This window comes from Saccoglossus kowalevskii, chromosome 16 (assembly GCF_978046115.1).
Source record: "Saccoglossus kowalevskii chromosome 16, keSacKowa6.1, whole genome shotgun sequence".
Lineage (NCBI taxonomy): Eukaryota > Metazoa > Hemichordata > Enteropneusta > Harrimaniidae > Saccoglossus > Saccoglossus kowalevskii.
The window spans coordinates 14,605,122-14,624,048 of NC_140656.1; the positions used below are offsets into that span (position 1 = coordinate 14,605,122).

Below are 18,927 nucleotides of genomic sequence, written 5' to 3' on the forward strand. Positions count from 1 at the left end.
ATGATGAACGGAACTGTATTTCCATAATGCTAATAAACGACATGTTCAAATTCTGATATCAGAACCCTTACATATTGGCAATAGTTTTTTTTAGTCAATGAGACAGCTCACGTGTTTGTTTGTTTTTTTCATTTACATCATGTATTCTTGAAATGAATCGGCGAATTTTTCAGAAGTGGACCTAAGTCTGTCGGCATTAGAAGATATGTTACATACTGTCGCATCATATAATGAAAATCCTTTGCAAGCAATGTGAAAAGATACATCAAATAAAGTGACATGTAATCACGTCATAAAATAACAGTAAATACCTTCCAATTTAATACTGTGTAATAATTCTGTCAATCGACGCTACATAGGCTATGAAGTTAGGGTCAACGTTTGCCACTTTTTAGACAGGATAGGTAGGGCTATATTGGGTGCGAGCTGCTTTCACCGTAACGTCATACACTGTGCAAAACACCTGTTTTATAAAACAGTTAGAACAAGAAACTTACTTCTATTATTTTGTTATATACAGCATTATCTGTAGTTTAGTGGGTGCTCAGCGTATACCTCCATCACCGGTCCAGATACCTTCGAAATAATCGAACATTCCTGCCTAGTTTCGCAGAAGATGGCGCTATCACAGGTCAAAGTTCACTAAAATTTTTACGTGAAAAATGGCCGCGATCATAAGGTAACAAGGGAAACCTTCAAAACTGCTTATTCCGGCAATGGTATCTCCATTGTTGGCTCCATGAGCATATATTTTGACAGAGACGAAGACCGGATAAACGTGCAAAATATGTCTGCAAGTCCAGCTACAGGAGTGGAAGCAGACGACCCTTATGATTTATCCGACGACAGTGACAAAGCGGCCCTTCTTGACCATGAACATAGGGACACTGATATTCAATCGAATGACCCACGGGACGACAAAATCCTCACCGCTATAGTAACCCCTGGTAATACAGCTACTTCGGCGAGGGCTTACGTAACAGTGGCGATTTTATGTTTTGTTAACTTATTAAATTACATGGACAGATTCACTGTGGCAGGTACGTAACGATCACGAGACGATTATCACCTGATTGGGTTGATGGCGCACTTCAATTTATAAGCTGTGGTTGTAGTTTGAGGGGAGTTTGATTTGATCATGGAGGTAAAAAAGATTTTTACCTCCATGATTTGATATACCATGACTACATTTGCATAGTGTGATATTATTCTAAACAGTTGTATACAAAATGGTGATATTGAAAACTGCCTGTCAGTGATTTGCCCTGCCACCCCACCCCATTGCCAAGTCACTGGTGAATATTAAAGTGATGTTCATTTCACAGATGTACACACTCAGTGTACAGACCCTCACACATTACCAAACATTCCTTCTCTCATGCAATGTTTCCTTTAGTTCTACTGTGTCTTTTTTTTCTTCTAGGGAATTTAAAAGATATCCAACATTTTTATAGTTTAACGGATGCTGAAGCAGGAGCTCTACAGACTGTATTTGTATGTATGTACATGGTAGCAGCACCTGTATTTGGTTTCCTTGGTGATAGATACAACCGTAAAATCATTATGAGTTTTGGTATATTTATGTGGACTTGTTTTACACTAGTGGGATCATTTATACCTAAACAGGTGAGTATTATATTATGAGTATACCAATATTAATATTTGCTCTATTAAAAGCACACCTGAGTCTGAGAAAAAAAAAATGTTTCCATTCAATTTCTTGAAACAAAAATTGTAATTATTGTATTACGAGGTCATTAAAATATGACCATGGTAAAACCTCTTTTTGTGAATATGGTATTTGAAATCAGTTAATTTTTTTTTTTACAAAGTTGCAGATCTTCAGTAATTATCACAAATACATATATTAATTTTAGATAAAAGTTTATCATTGCTCATAAATTTTTTTGTTATTTTGGCCACTGCCTGATCAGTGGTCTATCCAATATATTTGAAAATGCACTCTCATTTGCAGAATCATTTTATTGAAATATTTCTTCTTTGTTCCCCAATAGAATGTGTGGATTTTCTTTGCAATGCGTGGTTTAGTTGGTATCGGGGAGGCTAGTTATTCCACTATCGCACCAACCCTTATAGCGGATTTATTTGTTAAAGGTCAAAGAACACGAATGTTAGCAGTTTTTTACTTCGCTATTCCAGTCGGCAGGTAAGACCAAGTGAATAAATACATTTGCATCTCATTAATATTCATTAGCTTATTGATATCTATTAGGCTAATAGTACCCATTAGTTCATTAATATTCATGAGCAACCATCACCCCCCCTCCCCCAGACTGATCATAGTATGCCCGCAAGTATACAACCATGGATAGAAGGGACTGGTGTGTATCCACAGTGGGTGTGTTTTCCGTAGGTTTGCTAATTATATAACACTGTCATGGGTTTCAAATCATGTACATTGTACTCAAAGCATAACAGTCATCCGTCAGCAAGCCTGTGCTCTCGCTGTCGCTCGCAAATGTCGTAAATTACGAAATTTGGACAAGATTTACGAACAAAATAAATATATATTAGTAGGATTTACGAACACATTTTGTACAAAATACCCTTTGCAAATCGCCCTCATTTAATTGTCAAGACTCGACTGTGATCATCACGCGTGTTACAGTTTGAGTGATTGCCATTTTAAAGTTAAATAATGTCCCTAAAATTGTAACAATTGTTACATGGTGATCGCGATCAACACGGAACTGCCACTGAATGTATTTTTCCACTCTAAAGTTATTTTGGTGTCATCGCACATGCGTAGTTTAGTCGACATGCATTTCAAGATACCCCGCGACATTACTTTCAGTATGGTATATAGAAGATAATATTTGGTAATCGTAGTCCTAAATAACTATTAAAAATAGCTAGACATTTCGAGCAATGGCTCTTTATCGATAGCATAGAAGAAACTCTCAGTATGGGACGGTTTCATGTCGCCCTTATCAAACACGTGATTTGTTTATTTATTGAAAATGGAGACTACGTCAAAAAAGAGCAGACAACTGCTCGACGAGTATTTTTCACGACGAGATGGAGAAACCGCTAAATCGTGTTCAGAACCAGAAACCCATGGGTGTCCTAACCCTGACAGCACCAAGAAACGGAAAGTTGATCGTACTGCAGCACGATTTCAGAAATAATGGAAGGTTAGCTGCGGTTCCGTAGCTCTTCGGTGCGACATACAATCTAATTTTGCCCTAACAATTTCATTCGGACGTCTTGTTTTTATTTTTGCTGTTGTATGTCGAACATGGGCCGGCCAGTGTCTGTCACGTAAATAATGCGGTCGGCAACATAGGGCTATGATTCCACAGCTAATGGAAGGTGAGACAATGTTAGCGAATCGATCGACAAATACTATAATTTGTGCACAGTCACTTGGGGGCTGAAAATCAATAAATACTAATTTTCAAAAAAAATCATCTGCTATACGTATATAAATAAACAAGTTGTGAAACACTGCACCTAGTAAATCGACACCCTGTCGGTTTCAAATGTCGATTTCTTACCTTAAAATGCGAAACAAAAATTTTAGAGGGAGTCAGGTGTTACGTTAATGACCATTGTTCATAATCGCTAACTTGGTTTTATTCAAAACTGCACAAATCCCGCGTTTTCTGATGATATCCGACGATTTCATGAACGAAAATGGCCAGCAGCCAGAATCAAGGGAGATTCGCACAGAGTTCTGGGTAAATGAAGGAAATACTCGCTGTTACGGCACGCCTGATTGGCTGAAAATGAGTATGCGCACTTGATTTACCCACAACTCTGTGAGAATCCCCCTTGATTCTGGCTGCTGGCCATTTTCGATCATGAAATCGTCGGATATCACCAGAAAACGCGCGATTTGTGCAGTTTTGAATAAAACCTAGTTAGCGATTATGAACAATGGTTATTAACATAACACCTGACCCCCTCTGCACTTTTTGTTTCGCATTTTAAGGTAAGAAATCAACATTTGAAACCGACAGGGTGTCGATTTACTAGGTGCCGTGTTTCACAACTTGTTTATTTATATACGTATAGCGGATGATTTTTTTTGAAAATTAGTATTTATTGATTTTCAGCCCCCAAGTGACTGTGAATTTGTGTAACATTTTTACCGGGCATTCTTAGCATTAAGATCGAGTTACAAGATCGAAAGTTACTTTAGTTACTTTTTCACTTTAATTCAGAAATTTCGATGAAAATAAATAGTCATAGTGCATGATGAGCACGGGAGATTACTTCATAATAATATACAGCTTTTTGATTGACATAGAGTTTTTTTCTGAGAAATTTCCCGTGAAAATTTATTCACAGGATGACTTGTGTTCTTGGCAGTGAACTTAGTAAACTTTTGAATGATGACTATTTTTCCCACTGTTAACAATGTGAGCTTAATCATGAATATGTTTAATTAATACTGAGTTATTCAAATAAAGGTTCTGGTGTCTACATTGCATATTTTGTTGTGATGTTTTGTTGTACCATCATAAATGGTACATTTTGTGTAGCAGACTGCCTAATTTGATGTCATGAAATTACACACAAAATTAGAGCTCAAGTTGCACCAGCAAGCACCATTTTCAGCATGCTGTTCTTGTTTTCGGCGGACGACAGAGGGGACACCTCCCTCTCCTTCTCTCTTTCCCGTTGTGCCCGGTCGCGGGAAAATGCTCTGCAGTTTCCAGACAAAGTTTACTAATACTTTTTTTTCTTGATTAGTAAATTTACTATTACCTAGCAAATTCCAGAGAGAGCCCAGCAAGCATTACATTTTTTGGTATTTGACATGCATTGTATACGTCACATGAGACTCATATCAAATAAAGTCAACTCGGCCTACCCTGATAACCCTATTAATCATTTTAGTTGGAGAATGTAACCCAAAATGCCAAAGGAAAGATTTTACAATATTTTTTGTTGATTCTATTTCTAGCATGTGCAATATTCATGTTTAATGTGAACAAATGAATGTATTCAAATGTCACTCAAATAAACAAGACCACGTTCAATATTGATTATGCAGTTGACCACAAATATGGGGAATGAGTTCCGATACATTTTGTTCCAAATCACATTTGTTTCAAGTCTTTTCAAACCACCGATGTATTCATCCTATGTTGATTCATCCCTTAAGTTTATTCATCCCGAAGTTGATTCATCCCACAACTTTATTCATAAAACATGTGTTTTGAGCGAATGCCTTTTCAAGTACACTAAATTTCATTGCAACATATGTGAGATATTAGTATTAAATATCCCACAATCTTGATACACAAACTATTTTTTTTTTAGTGGTCTAGGATATGTCGTTGGTAGTGAAGTGGCCCATGCTGCAGGTTCATGGCAGTGGGGACTTAGAATCACTCCTGTACTAGGAGTAGTTTCATTGATTCTTATAGTGGGTGTTCTCAAAGAACCACAACGTGGACAGTCAGACACAGGACATACTGTTAGAGCGACGAGCTATTTACAGGATTTGAAAGCCCTTGCAGGGAAGTGAGTAAAATAACATTTGATTTTTAGCTCCGCTGTCGACTTTGTCGAGCGGAGCTTATCATATGAGTGATTGTCCGTCGTCGTCGTCCGTCGTCGTCGTCCGTGTCAATGTTTTACTTTTTCGACTTCTTCTTGAAAACTACAAGCCTGAATGCTTTGATACTTGGTGTATATGTACCTTGGGTAGACCTCTCTCAGATTTGTTCATTTCATAATGATATCTTCAATTCTCTAATTTTGGTGAATATTTTTGTCATTTTTAGTAAAAAGTGATATTTTCGACTTCTTGTTGAAAACCGCAAGTGCAATTGCTTTGATATTACATATATAGGTACTACATTTGGACCTCTCTCAGATTTGTTCATTTTGTAATGATATCTTTAATTCTCTAATTTTGGTGAATATTTTTGTCATTTTTGGTAAAAAGTGATATTTTCGACTTCTTGTTGAAAACCGCAAGTCCAATTGCTTTGATATTTACATATATAGGTACTACATGTCGACCTCTCTCAGATTTTTTCATTTTGTAATGATATCTTCAATTCTCTAATTTTGGTGAATATTTTTGTAATTTTTGGTAAAAAGTGATATTTTCGACCTCTTGTTGAAAACCGCAAGTCCAATTGCTTTGATATTACATATATAGGTACTACATGTGGACCTCTCTCAGATTTGTTCATTTTGTAATGATATCTTTAATTCTCTAATTTTGGTGAATATTTTTGTAATTTTTGGTAAAAAGTGATATTTTCGACTTCTTGTTGAAAACCGCAAGTCCAATTGCTTTGATATTACATATATGGGTACTACATGTGGACCTCTCTCAGATTTGTTCATTTTGTAATGATATCTTTAATTCTCTAATTTCGGTGAATATTTTTGTAATTTTTGGTAAAAAGTGATATTTTCGACTTCTTGTTGAAAACCGCAAGTCCAATTGCTTTGATATTACATATATAGGTACTACATGTGGACCTCTCTCAGATTTGTTCATTTCATGATGATATCTTTAATTCTCTAATTTTGATGAATATTTTTGTAATTTTTGGTAAAAAGTGATATTTTCGACTTCTTGTTGAAAACCGCAAGTCCAATTGCTTTGATATATTATACATATAGGTACTACATGTGGACCTCTCTCAAATTTGTTCATTTTCTAATGATATCTTCTGTTCTTTAATTGCCATGTGCATTGCTAACAGCGGAGCTATCTCAGCCGACAGGCTGCTTGTTTAATATTTAGTTTATGAATATAGAGTAACACAATTGTAATGTTAATTTTTATGTTCTTGTTATTTTATGTAGTCATAGTTACATCTGGTCATGTCTGGGTTATGTTGGCGTAGCTTGGGTTGCTGGCTGTCTGTCATGGTGGGCACCAAGGTATATACAGTATGCGTATGCACTACGAGGTCAGAGTCAGGATAGGTAAGTGATTTTTAATATTTAAAAAAAATAAAATCAGGAAAGAAAAATTTATATTTATGAACGAAGTATGAAGTATTTTTCAAAAATGACAAGCTGTATAATATTATACTGAGACTTTTTATTATGTACTGTTTAATGTATTTTTCTATTTTGCTAAAACAATATTACCCTGGTAATGCTATCATGTAGGCGCTAAAAAAAAGAATCAACAAACTTTGGTTGGTGCTAGTTAAGTGATTTTTAAAGATTTTAGATGCCAAGATCTATTTTTTTTCATTTTTCAAACCACATTTATGTCCTTTGTGACAACAAATTATTAGAAAAATACAAAAAAAATTATTAGAAAAATACAAAAAAAATGAGCAAAAAGTAAAATTATATAAAGTAAAGTACAATTTACAAAAAGGCGTGATATATCTTTGCAGCGTTGCTTTGGTGTTTGGTGGAATCACCGTAGTTACCGGTATAATTGGTGTTGGTCTAGGGGCAGAGTCAGCTAGAAGATTGCGTAAATACAACCAGAAAGCTGATGCATGGGTGTGTGCATTTGGTCTGATGGCATGTTCGCCATTTCTCTATCTTGCCTTGGTATTTACACGCTCCAGTGAAGCCATGACTTGGGTAAGTACTAGTATTTCAAATCCAATGCAGTTTATTTTTATTATCCACGTTTTAGTATGTATTTTGAAATGAGTAAGACTGTATAATAGATGTATTTTGTTTTTGATTTCTACTGATTGGTTTAGCAATGGTTTTTTGATAACAAAGCATCAAAGCTATACATGACAGGACTTGCCGTTTTAATTATTCTTGAAAATAGAGTTATTGTGAGTTTGCTCATGTGTTTATACTGAAATCGTTTCACTGACTTTCAGCAATTTTGGTTAATTTTTGCTGAAAGTTGGTATTCAACAGAAAAATAAAAACATGTTTATAAAAAAAAGTCATTCCATATTTGATGGAGAAAGGAAAAGAAAAGATTTATAGTAACATCATCTCAGAGTAAAAAATCTCAAAACTACAAGTGTGTGATTTGCATAGTTTTTTTGTCTTCTCTTCCATAGTTTATAAGGGTCAATGCCTGATAGTTACTGAGTTTTTAAATTTTTGTGGTGTATTACAATTACAATTACATTTTGAGGTCTGGTTACAACCCTATTAGTTTAATATATTGTATTAGCCTTTTACAGACAGGTCTGGTTTGGTGTCAATCAAATATGAAGATCATACATATGTATGAATACTGTTGCCCTTTTTAGTGATTCGAAATGGCTGAATGGTGGCCATTTTGTTTTCTTTTTTATTTGATCCCCTAAGTCGCTGCATATTAGACATGAAGTATGCAATTTGTTGTTTTGTGGTCCCATCCATAATTCTTTGTCATATTTGCAAAAAAGAACTTGAATGTTTGTTACCATATAAGGAATTGTGATGTATATTAATTTTTACAGGTGATGATATTTCTTGGCGAGACTTGTCTCTCCTTAAATTGGGCAGTGACCTCTGATATACTGTTGGTAAGTATATACCTTTCCTATATTGTGAGGTTATTACGAGGATACCTCAAAGTATGCACGAAGACAGTACAGAGAAATTATTGACGGCATACTGTCTGAGTGCATACTTTGAGGTATCCTCATAATAACCTTATTATACATCCTTCCAAAGATACATCTTGGGGATACCGAATTCCAAAAATGTTAGAACAGAATCAGCAAACTTCTTTGTTCAGAGTCTGGTCAAACCCTGGTGGCAGCAATGTTTGTTTTTATTAATAGAGGACACTTACGTGCATAATCATTCCATATTTGGAATTCACATTTCCTAATATGGTAGGATGAAAATACCCCGTAAAATTACGGCACACTGTAACTTATGGCGTTACGGTGACAGATGTATAATAATAATTGATATTACAAAGGTATCTGAAGCATATGTTGTTTTTCCCAAAGTTGACAAATTCTGAATTTCAGCCTTTATACATTAATACAATGATTCTCAAACTTGCAGGGACTGCTTTTGTTCTTTTTATTGTACATAATTTTGTTTGTCAGTCACTTGAACCATGGTTGTCAGGCATACACGTTATTATTTACATTGTTAAATAGCAATACTGTAAACCCATTAATTTTGCTGCTAGGAATTTTAGCATTTTATGGCATTCGTGTTTCATGACCCACAGAAAATGTTCACTGCTTATTGCAATTTTCAATGACTCACAAAATTAAAGTGGTTTACAGTTACTGTAGTTGGTACATATGGATGAATAAATGAATTAACGAATGAATGATACGACTGTCTGATGAAGTCTATATTGTTTGTCCTTGGTTCTTCTTACAGTATGTGGTGACTCCAACAAGACGAGCCACAGCCAATGCATTCCAGATGTTGGCGTCACATTTATTGGGGGACGCTACAAGTCCTTATATTGTAGGCCAGGTAATACCATATGTTGTTCTATCTCTGTTAAAGTTTTTTTTTGAGAGAAAGAGTATTGGCTGATCACTGGATGAAGCTGTCACATTCGCATTTCACTGTTATGAAACCTATGTTCAAAGACCAAATGATGTTACACTCATCTCAACACTCACGTTTTCAATTTAATCAAGGCAGTTTGAATTTAACTGCCTTAAACTGAGAAATTATTGTCATATTGTTTTTAATAAATCCATCAATCAACTACCCACTGAAGGACAGTTTTGCAATGGTTCAGTGGCTAGCATGTTCACTTCGCATCAGGGAGGTTCTGATTTCATTTCCGGGAGTCGGCTGTTAACTGTTCAGTAAAATTAGTCTGCCCTGCCTTCCAAACACACAGCATTAGGAGAGACAGCAGCACTTCAATGCATGGAAATGTATTCTGTACAATACATTTAAGTTTGCTCTTTTAATAATTACTCTTTTTTTTTTTACATAGATTTCTGATTTTATTCGACACGGTGAACAAGACACAGCGTTTACCCAGTTTTATTCATTGCAGTATGCCTTGTATCTGAACTGCTTCATTGCGGTCCTTGGTGGCGGCTGCTACTTAGCAGTCTCGCTCTACATTGTATACGACAAAGCCAAGGCTGAACACGACACTAAAGGTAGTGACGATAGTCTCTCACATTATGGTACAGTTGAGTCATGTGACATGCCACTCTATGACCGTGGTGTTGATGATATAAAACAATCCACAAGGTAATTGGTATGTACATGATAACAGCCAAATTGAATCAAAAATAATAATTGCATTTGTTAAACCTTATCTATGAATTGCAGACAAAAATGCTTGGCTTTTATGAATGCTTTAAATTTTTGTGCTATCACCTGTAAATTCATATTTTCGTTCTGATATCACCACCAGTTTTAAAATGTAATTCACATAATATTTAGACAAAATGTTATCAATAAAAGTTTAGTCATCTCAGCTTGTGGACATCGTAGGAACCATTATCAATGTTGTATTGGGTATTTGTTCATGACATCTGTACCATATAGTATAATTCATCCATTTATTTGTATAATATTCATTCATAATATTCATGTGGTTGCTATGGCACTGTTGATTTCATCACAAAGCATAAAATTTCACATTTTACTTTAATCTCTATCTTTTTACCTCTTTGCTTCTATAGTAATTTAAATGCCAGCATAGTTTGTATTGAAGGTAAATTTGACATGATTGGAGCTTTTTTCTTTTATTTCCTCACTGATTTTTTGACACTCACCAATTATACCTGAATAGATGGATAGAATAAAAATACCCAGAAGTGTATTATGCTAAAAGAATTGCACAAGGCTGACAAATGTACACTTTATATAGACAGCTGTGCCAGCGATATCAGTCAGTGTTGAATCACAGTCCCGCTATGATAGATGGACTGTGGTTGACATATCTCGTACTGAGTCTAATTAATCTAGTAATGTGCTCCTGCATTATTATTCTTAAACCCTATGTTTGTAATTACCTTCACGCTAACATTCTCACATTACTGGAGATGTCAGTGAGTTCACTGTATTAAAGGTACATTGTAGGCATGTACTGTACATTGTAGGGTACATTATAGGCATGTATGTACATTATAGGGTACATTATAGGCATGTATGTACATTATAGGGTACATTATAGGCATGTACTGTACATTATAGGGTACATTATAGGCATGTACTGTACATTATAGGGTACATTATAGGCATGTACTGTACATTATAGGGTACATTATAGGCATGTACTGTACATTATAGGGTACATTATAGGCATGTACTGTACATTATAGGGTACATTATAGGCATGTACTGTACATTATAGGGTACATTATAGGCATGTACTGTACATTATAGGGTACATTATAGGCATGTACTGTACATTATAGGGTACATTATAGGCATTATAGGGTACATTATAGGCATGTCCTGTACATTATAGGGTACATTATAGTCATGTACTGTACATTATAGGACACATTATAGGCATGTACTGTACATTATAGGGTACATTATAGGCATGTACTGTACATTATAGGGTACATTATAGGCATGTACTGTACATTATAGGGTACATTACAGGCATGTACTGTACATTATAGGGTACATTATAGGCATGTACTGTACATTATAGGGTACATTATAGGCATGTACTGTAATTATAGGGTACATTATAGCACAAACTGTACATTGTACATTATAGGCACAAACTGTACATTGTACATTATAGGCATGTACTGTACATTATATGGTACATTATAGGCATGTACTGTATATTATAAGGTACATTATAGGCATGTACTGTAATTATAGGGTACATTATAGGCACAAACTGTACATTGTACATTATAGGCATGTACTGTACATTATATGGTACATTATAGGCATGTATGGTACTGTACATTATAGGGTACATTATAGGCATGTACTTTACATTATAGGGTACATTATAGGCATGTACTATATATTATAGGGTACATTATAGGCATGTACTGTACATTATAGGGTACATTATAGGCATGTACTGTACATTATAGGGTACATTACAGGCATGTACTGTACATTATAGGGTACATTATAGGCATGTACTGTACATTATAGGGTACATTATAGGCATGTACTGTAATTATAGGGTACATTATAGCACAAACTGTACATTGTACATTATAGGCACAAACTGTACATTGTACATTATAGGCATGTACTGTACATTATATGGTACATTATAGGCATGTACTGTATATTATAAGGTACATTATAGGCATGTACTGTAATTATAGGGTACATTATAGGCACAAACTGTACATTGTACATTATAGGCATGTACTGTACATTATATGGTACATTATAGGCATGTATGGTACTGTACATTATAGGGTACATTATAGGCATGTACTTTACATTATAGGGTACATTATAGGCATGTACTATATATTATAGGGTACATTATAGGCATTTACTGTACATTATAGGGTACATTACAGGTACGAACTGTACATTATATTATACGTTAATAGACATGTACTGTACATTATAGGGTACATTATAGGCATGTACTATACATTATAGGGTACATTATAGGCATGTACTGTACATTATATGGTACATTATAGGCATGTACATGTACTGTACATTATAGGGTACATTATAGATGATGGCCATTTGTATGCATTGTTGCTATGCAGTATACATTTCAAGATGGCCATTTGTATGCATTGTTGCTATGCAGTATACATTTCAAGATGGCCATTTGTATGCATTGTTGCTATGCAGTATAAATTTCAAGATGGCCATTTGTATGCATTGTTGCTATGTAGTATACATTTAAAGATGGCAACTTGTATGCATTGTTGCTATGCAGTATACTTTTCAAGATGGCAACTTGTATGCATTGTTGCTATGCAGTATACATTTCAAGATGGCAACTTGTATGCATTGTTGCTATGTAGTATACATTTCAAGATGGCAACTTGTATGCATTGTTGCTATGTAGTATACATTTCAAGATGACCATTTGTATGCATTGTTGCTATGCAGTATACATTTTAAGATGGCAACTTGTATGCATTGTTGCTATGTAGTATACATTTCAAGATGGCAACTTGTATGCATTGTTGCTATGTAGTATACATTTCAAGATGGCAATTTGTATGCATTGTTGCCATGCAGTATAAATTTCAAGATGGCCATTTGTATGCATTGTTGCTATGTAGTATACATTTCAAGATGGCAACTTGTATGCATTGTTGCTATGCAGTATACTTTTCAAGATGGCAACTTGTGTGCATTGTTGCTATGCAGTATAAATTTCAAGATGGCCATTTGTATGCATTGTTGCTATGTAGTATACATTTCAATATGGCAACTTGTATGCATTGTTGCTATGTAGTATACATTTCAAGATGGCAACTTGTATGCATTGTTGCTATGTAGTATACATTTCAAGATGGCAACTTGTATGCATTGTTGCTATGTAGTATACATTTCAAGATGGCAACTTGTATGCATTGTTGCTATGTAGTATAAATTTCAAGATGACCATTTGTATGCATTGTTGCTATGCAGTATACATTTCAAGATGGCAACTTGTATGCATTGTTGCTATGTAGTATACATTACAAGATGACCATTTGTATGCATTGTTGCTATGCAGTATACATTTCAAGATGGCAACTTGTATGCATTGTTGCTATGTAGTATACATTTCAAGATGGCAACTTGTATGCATTGTTGCTATGTAGTATACATTTCAAGATGGCAATTTGTATGCATTGTTGCCATGCAGTATACATTTCAAGATGGCAACTTGTATGCATTGTTGCTATGTAGTATACATTTAAAGATGGCCACTTGTATACATTGTTGCTACGCAGTATACATGTACATTTCAAGAGGGCTACTTGTATGCATTGTTGCTATGCAGTATACTTTTCAAGATGGCAACTTGTATGCATTGTTGCTATGCAGTATACATTTCAAGATGGCAACTTGTATGCATTGTTGCTATGTAGTATACATTTCAAGATGGCAACTTGTATGCATTGTTGCTATGTAGTATACATTTCAAGATGACCATTTGTATGCATTGTTGCTATGCAGTATACATTTTAAGATGGCAACTTGTATGCATTGTTGCTATGTAGTATACATTTCAAGATGGCAACTTGTATGCATTGTTGCTATGTAGTATACATTTCAAGATGGCAATTTGTATGCATTGTTGCCATGCAGTATAAATTTCAAGATGGCCATTTGTATGCATTGTTGCTATGTAGTATACATTTCAAGATGGCAACTTGTATGCATTGTTGCCATGCAGTATACATTTCAAGATGGCAACTTGTATGCATTGTTGCTATGTAGTATACATTTAAAGATGGCCACTTGTATACATTGTTGCTACGCAGTATACATGTACATTTCAAGAGGGCTACTTGTATGCATTGTTGCTATGCAGTATACTTTTCAAGATGGCAACTTGTATGCATTGTTGCTATGCAGTATACATTTCAAGATGGCAACTTGTATGCATTGTTGCTATGTAGTATACATTTCAAGATGGCAACTTGTATGCATTGTTGCTATGTAGTATACATTTCAAGATGACCATTTGTATGCATTGTTGCTATGCAGTATACATTTTAAGATGGCAACTTGTATGCATTGTTGCTATGTAGTATACATTTCAAGATGGCAACTTGTATGCATTGTTGCTATGTAGTATACATTTCAAGATGGCAATTTGTATGCATTGTTGCCATGCAGTATAAATTTCAAGATGGCCATTTGTATGCATTGTTGCTATGTAGTATACATTTCAAGATGGCAACTTGTATGCATTGTTGCTATGCAGTATACTTTTCAAGATGGCAACTTGTGTGCATTGTTGCTATGCAGTATAAATTTCAAGATGGCCATTTGTATGCATTGTTGCTATGTAGTATACATTTCAAGATGGCAACTTGTATGCATTGTTGCTATGTAGTATACATTTCAAGATGGCAACTTGTATGCATTGTTGCTATGTAGTATACATTTCAAGATGGCAACTTGTATGCATTGTTGCTATGTAGTATACATTTCAAGATGGCAACTTGTATGCATTGTTGCTATGTAGTATAAATTTCAAGATGACCATTTGTATGCATTGTTGCTATGCAGTATACATTTCAAGATGGCAACTTGTATGCATTGTTGCTATGTAGTATACATTTCAAGATGACCATTTGTATGCATTGTTGCTATGCAGTATACATTTCAAGATGGCAACTTGTATGCATTGTTGCTATGTAGTATACATTTCAAGATGGCAACTTGTATGCATTGTTGCTATGTAGTATACATTTCAAGATGGCAATTTGTATGCATTGTTGCCATGCAGTATACATTTCAAGATGGCAACTTGTATGCATTGTTGCTATGTAGTATACATTTAAAGATGGCCACTTGTATACATTGTTGCTACGCAGTATACATGTACATTTCAAGAGGGCTACTTGTATGCATTGTTGCTATGTAGTATACATTTCAAGATGGCCACTTGTATGCATTGTTGCTATGCAGTATACATTTAAAGATGGCCACTTGTATACATTGTTGCTACACAGTATACATGTACATTTCAAGAGGGCTACTTGTATGCATTGTTGCTACGCAGTATACATTTTATGATGGCAACTTGTATGCATTGTTGTTATGCAGTATACATTTCAAGATGGCCACTTGTATACATTGTTGCTACGCAGTATACATGTACATTTCAAGAGGGCTACTTGTATGCATTGTTGCTATGCAGTATACATTTTATGATGGCAACTTTTATGCATTGTTGTTATGCAGTATACATTTCAAGATGGCAACTTGTATGCATTGTTGCTATTACTATAAACAAAACTATATATCTTAAATTTGATAACTAATGGGGACTGTGCCATGCATGGCTTGTTAAAATAGAACTTATTATGATCATAGGCACATTTCTGCCATTGACACAGTACCGGTACATGTGTTATGTATAGGATTAGTTTACTCATAACCACTGGATTTTTTTTTCTTTTCTGTTTTTTTCACAGATCTAGAAGAGAAAAGCACTTCACAACCTGATCAAGTTACAATATGAGTTTCTGTGTACAATAGCAACGTCACCATCAGATGCCAACTATTTGTCATTATATCCCACCCAATAATCTCTGGGTTTGCAGAATCTTGCTCTTCCATTTGAGTAATCTACTCATCACTACCCAAACAATAGCAGAATCCTTGTACATTCTAGTAGCTGCCTCTATTCTATAATTTTACATATGGAATATTCAGTGTAATTACCATGATATCAATGAACACAATAGAAGTACTTGTTATCATATTACTTTGCTATGCATGTTGGATGTGGTTTATTCATGAGGAGAACAGATTGTTTTCAAATCTTATGACAAATATGCTAATTGATATACTGTTAGTATATTTAAATATAGGTTGTCTTAATTATATCGGTCACCCTATCATCATTTTAGTTACAGTGTGTCATAATTTGGGGATATTGCGAGTATCTGCATTCTATCTGATCAGAAAATGCAAATTGTAAATATTAAACGAAACGGTGGTTTTTCTAAGAAGGCGTACATTTTTGAAAACTAAATTCATAGCGAGATTGTAACTCTGATTTTTACCATTTCGCAGGTCTCCTACAATAAATAATTAGATTGGGAAGATGTATAATAAGGTTATTACGAGGATACCGCTAAGTATGTATCGACCTCTGACCTGAGTATGCATCGATTGGTCAAAACGGTCAATATAATTACTTCAAATGATACCATTCTGAAATAAAACTTTCTGTTCATTTAGTTGATCAAATCAGGAAATGTGAATAGCATTTCCAAGTAATCTATGCAGTGAATGTCATATGCTTGTTTCATAATATTGCCTATATTTTAATGGATATATAATGCTATTTAAAGTAGATGCTTAAAGGGTCACTAGTTGTAACTTCCCTCTATTTCTGTTTTGTATAATCAAGTGATATATTGAAAGTTGAATCTTCTGTAGTTAAAATGAAAGTATGGAGTGTAGCTTAGTTGCTACATTAGAAGAACATCTCCAATAGAAGTGTATACTAATCAACTGACATTTTTTTTAAGTTGTTCTTGAGAAACATTGGATTCTTTAATACATAATGACAGCAACTTTTGCAAAACATTTACTTCATGGATGCCACAAAGTCATCAAATTTCAAAAATTACCAGAGGTGAAAACTAAGCTGTGTACACTATTATTATTTTGAACATAGAATCACCTTAGTCTGTAATTTACGTAAGCACATGCAACCAGTAGTACAAATATGACATTCATTTATATAATAAATAAAGCATCTTTGTCAACTCTGTAATTGTTCAAACCTTTTCACCACCAGACTTTCTCGTCCAAATTTGTCTGCACTTTTTTCTTGCATTCTATGATATTTCTGAACGTAGACTGTAATTTTGGAGTCAAAAGACAAAATTTGAGTCAATTTTCAGTTTTTACTAAAAAAAAATTGGCTATTTTTGTCCCAATCTATTGAAGGAAAGTGCAGAATTTAAACAGGACTATTTTGTGAATTTGTGATGGAAAGAAGGAACTGGTGGTGAAAAGGTTAACTTTGGTTAATCTTTCCATGTACCTTTCTCAATGTTTATTTTAGGTTCATGTTTTTTGTTTTCCGTGCTTTATATGAAGATTTTTATAAACAATATTTTCAACTGTATATAATATATATTGAACCGATAGTTTAGCCTTTATACATGGTCATTTTCATTGTGGTGCCCCCCCCCCCATCAGATGTATTGCTATATTCTCCCTACCACAAATTCTATGAACTGACATATCTTCTTTATTACTGTAATTAATTTTAAAAGTTTCACAAACGACTTTAAATTAGCAAATCGTAAAAATTCCTAGTAAGGAGGGGAGGCAAAAACCATTTAGAAATTGTTGATTGTACACTGTAGTATTGCTTTTTAATGTGCAGTAATAAAAGCAGTATAAACTGTTTGGAAACGGTTGAAGTTGTATTATCAGCAAAGATTTTGAGTATCGATAACTAGGTTGTAAAATCAAATCTAAAGGTTACGCCAAATTATACTCGTATAAATCTGGCATGTTGCTTTGCTTACTGCCTATAGTTTCTATTTGTCTTCACTACAATGCTATGTTTTTCAATTTTGCTTCAAGTGTGAATTTTGATAAACAAAGCTTGAACTTTGAATCAATGAACTTGATGCATTTGAAATGTTTTAAATGGAATATTCTATAATTACAATATGTACCCCTGTGAAGCTACACTGTGATTGGGTCATTCTATTGAGGTAAAGCTATTACACTGGATTAGCCATTCAGAATGTTTGTATCTCTTTTGAAATGAGAGGCCAGTAAATACCGATACAGACCAGCTTGATTTCAATTTTGTTTTTCCATCATTTCAAATAAAATAGAAATCGAATCAATTTGTTTTTGGCAGAAACAATTCTAGCTATGTAGTGATTTTCATTGAGTATGTAAATTGTACAGTTATTTTGATACACAATTGGGCTGACATTCTTCATTTAAGTTTAAAATGAATAAAAAGAATTTAACAATTCTTCATATTGAATTGAAGTATTTCATAAAGTGTCTAATTTTTTGTCTTGCATGGAAGGATCATTCCCTAAGAGCTGTGACAGCCCACTGAACTGAGAATGCTCGTCCCAAACACTGAGACTTCGCACAAGAAGAAACCATTTACTCTGACTTTTGAAACGTGTTGCTTCCATGCTTCAGATTTCTAGTTGACCTTTCTGACTTTTCAGACAACTCTTCTGACTTTCAAGCGGAATCTTAGCTGGCAAAGATGAGTTCCTGACATTTCAAGGCAACCTTCCCCAATTTTCAAAGCATCTGTAGTGACTGTATGCTACTTTTCTGTATTTCAGAAAGTGGGTTAAGTCACTTGAAAAAACAGTTAGTCCCAAAAGTTGCACAAGAAATTAAGAGAATTACAAGGAAAATCAACAAATTATC

At 34.5% G+C, this 18,927-nt stretch overlaps 1 protein-coding gene across 1 annotated transcript; it reads left to right on the forward strand.

The window, feature by feature from the left end:
• Nucleotides 1-661: 661 nt before the first annotated feature.
• Nucleotides 662-18,537, forward strand: LOC100371117 (protein spinster homolog 1-like). Its single transcript, XM_006818987.3, has 10 exons — nt 662-1,040; nt 1,424-1,626; nt 2,016-2,167; nt 5,293-5,496; nt 6,802-6,924; nt 7,350-7,545; nt 8,376-8,441; nt 9,265-9,363; nt 9,842-10,013; nt 15,966-18,537. The coding sequence occupies exons 1-10, from the start codon at nt 740-742 to the stop codon at nt 16,010-16,012; spliced, it is 1,563 nt and encodes a 520-aa protein (XP_006819050.1). The 5' UTR covers nt 662-739; the 3' UTR covers nt 16,013-18,537.
• The last annotated feature ends 390 nt before the right edge of the window (nt 18,538-18,927 follow it).

Coding starts and splice junctions, on each gene's coding strand:
- LOC100371117 (XM_006818987.3), top strand. CDS start 740: ATGAGCATATATTTTGACAGAGACGAAGACCGGATAAACGTGCAAAAT. Junction 1,627..2,015: donor GATCATTTATACCTAAACAG/GTGAGTATTATA, acceptor GTTCCCCAATAG/AATGTGTGGATTTTCTTTGC. Junction 9,364..9,841: donor GTCCTTATATTGTAGGCCAG/GTAATACCATAT, acceptor TTTTTTACATAG/ATTTCTGATTTTATTCGACA.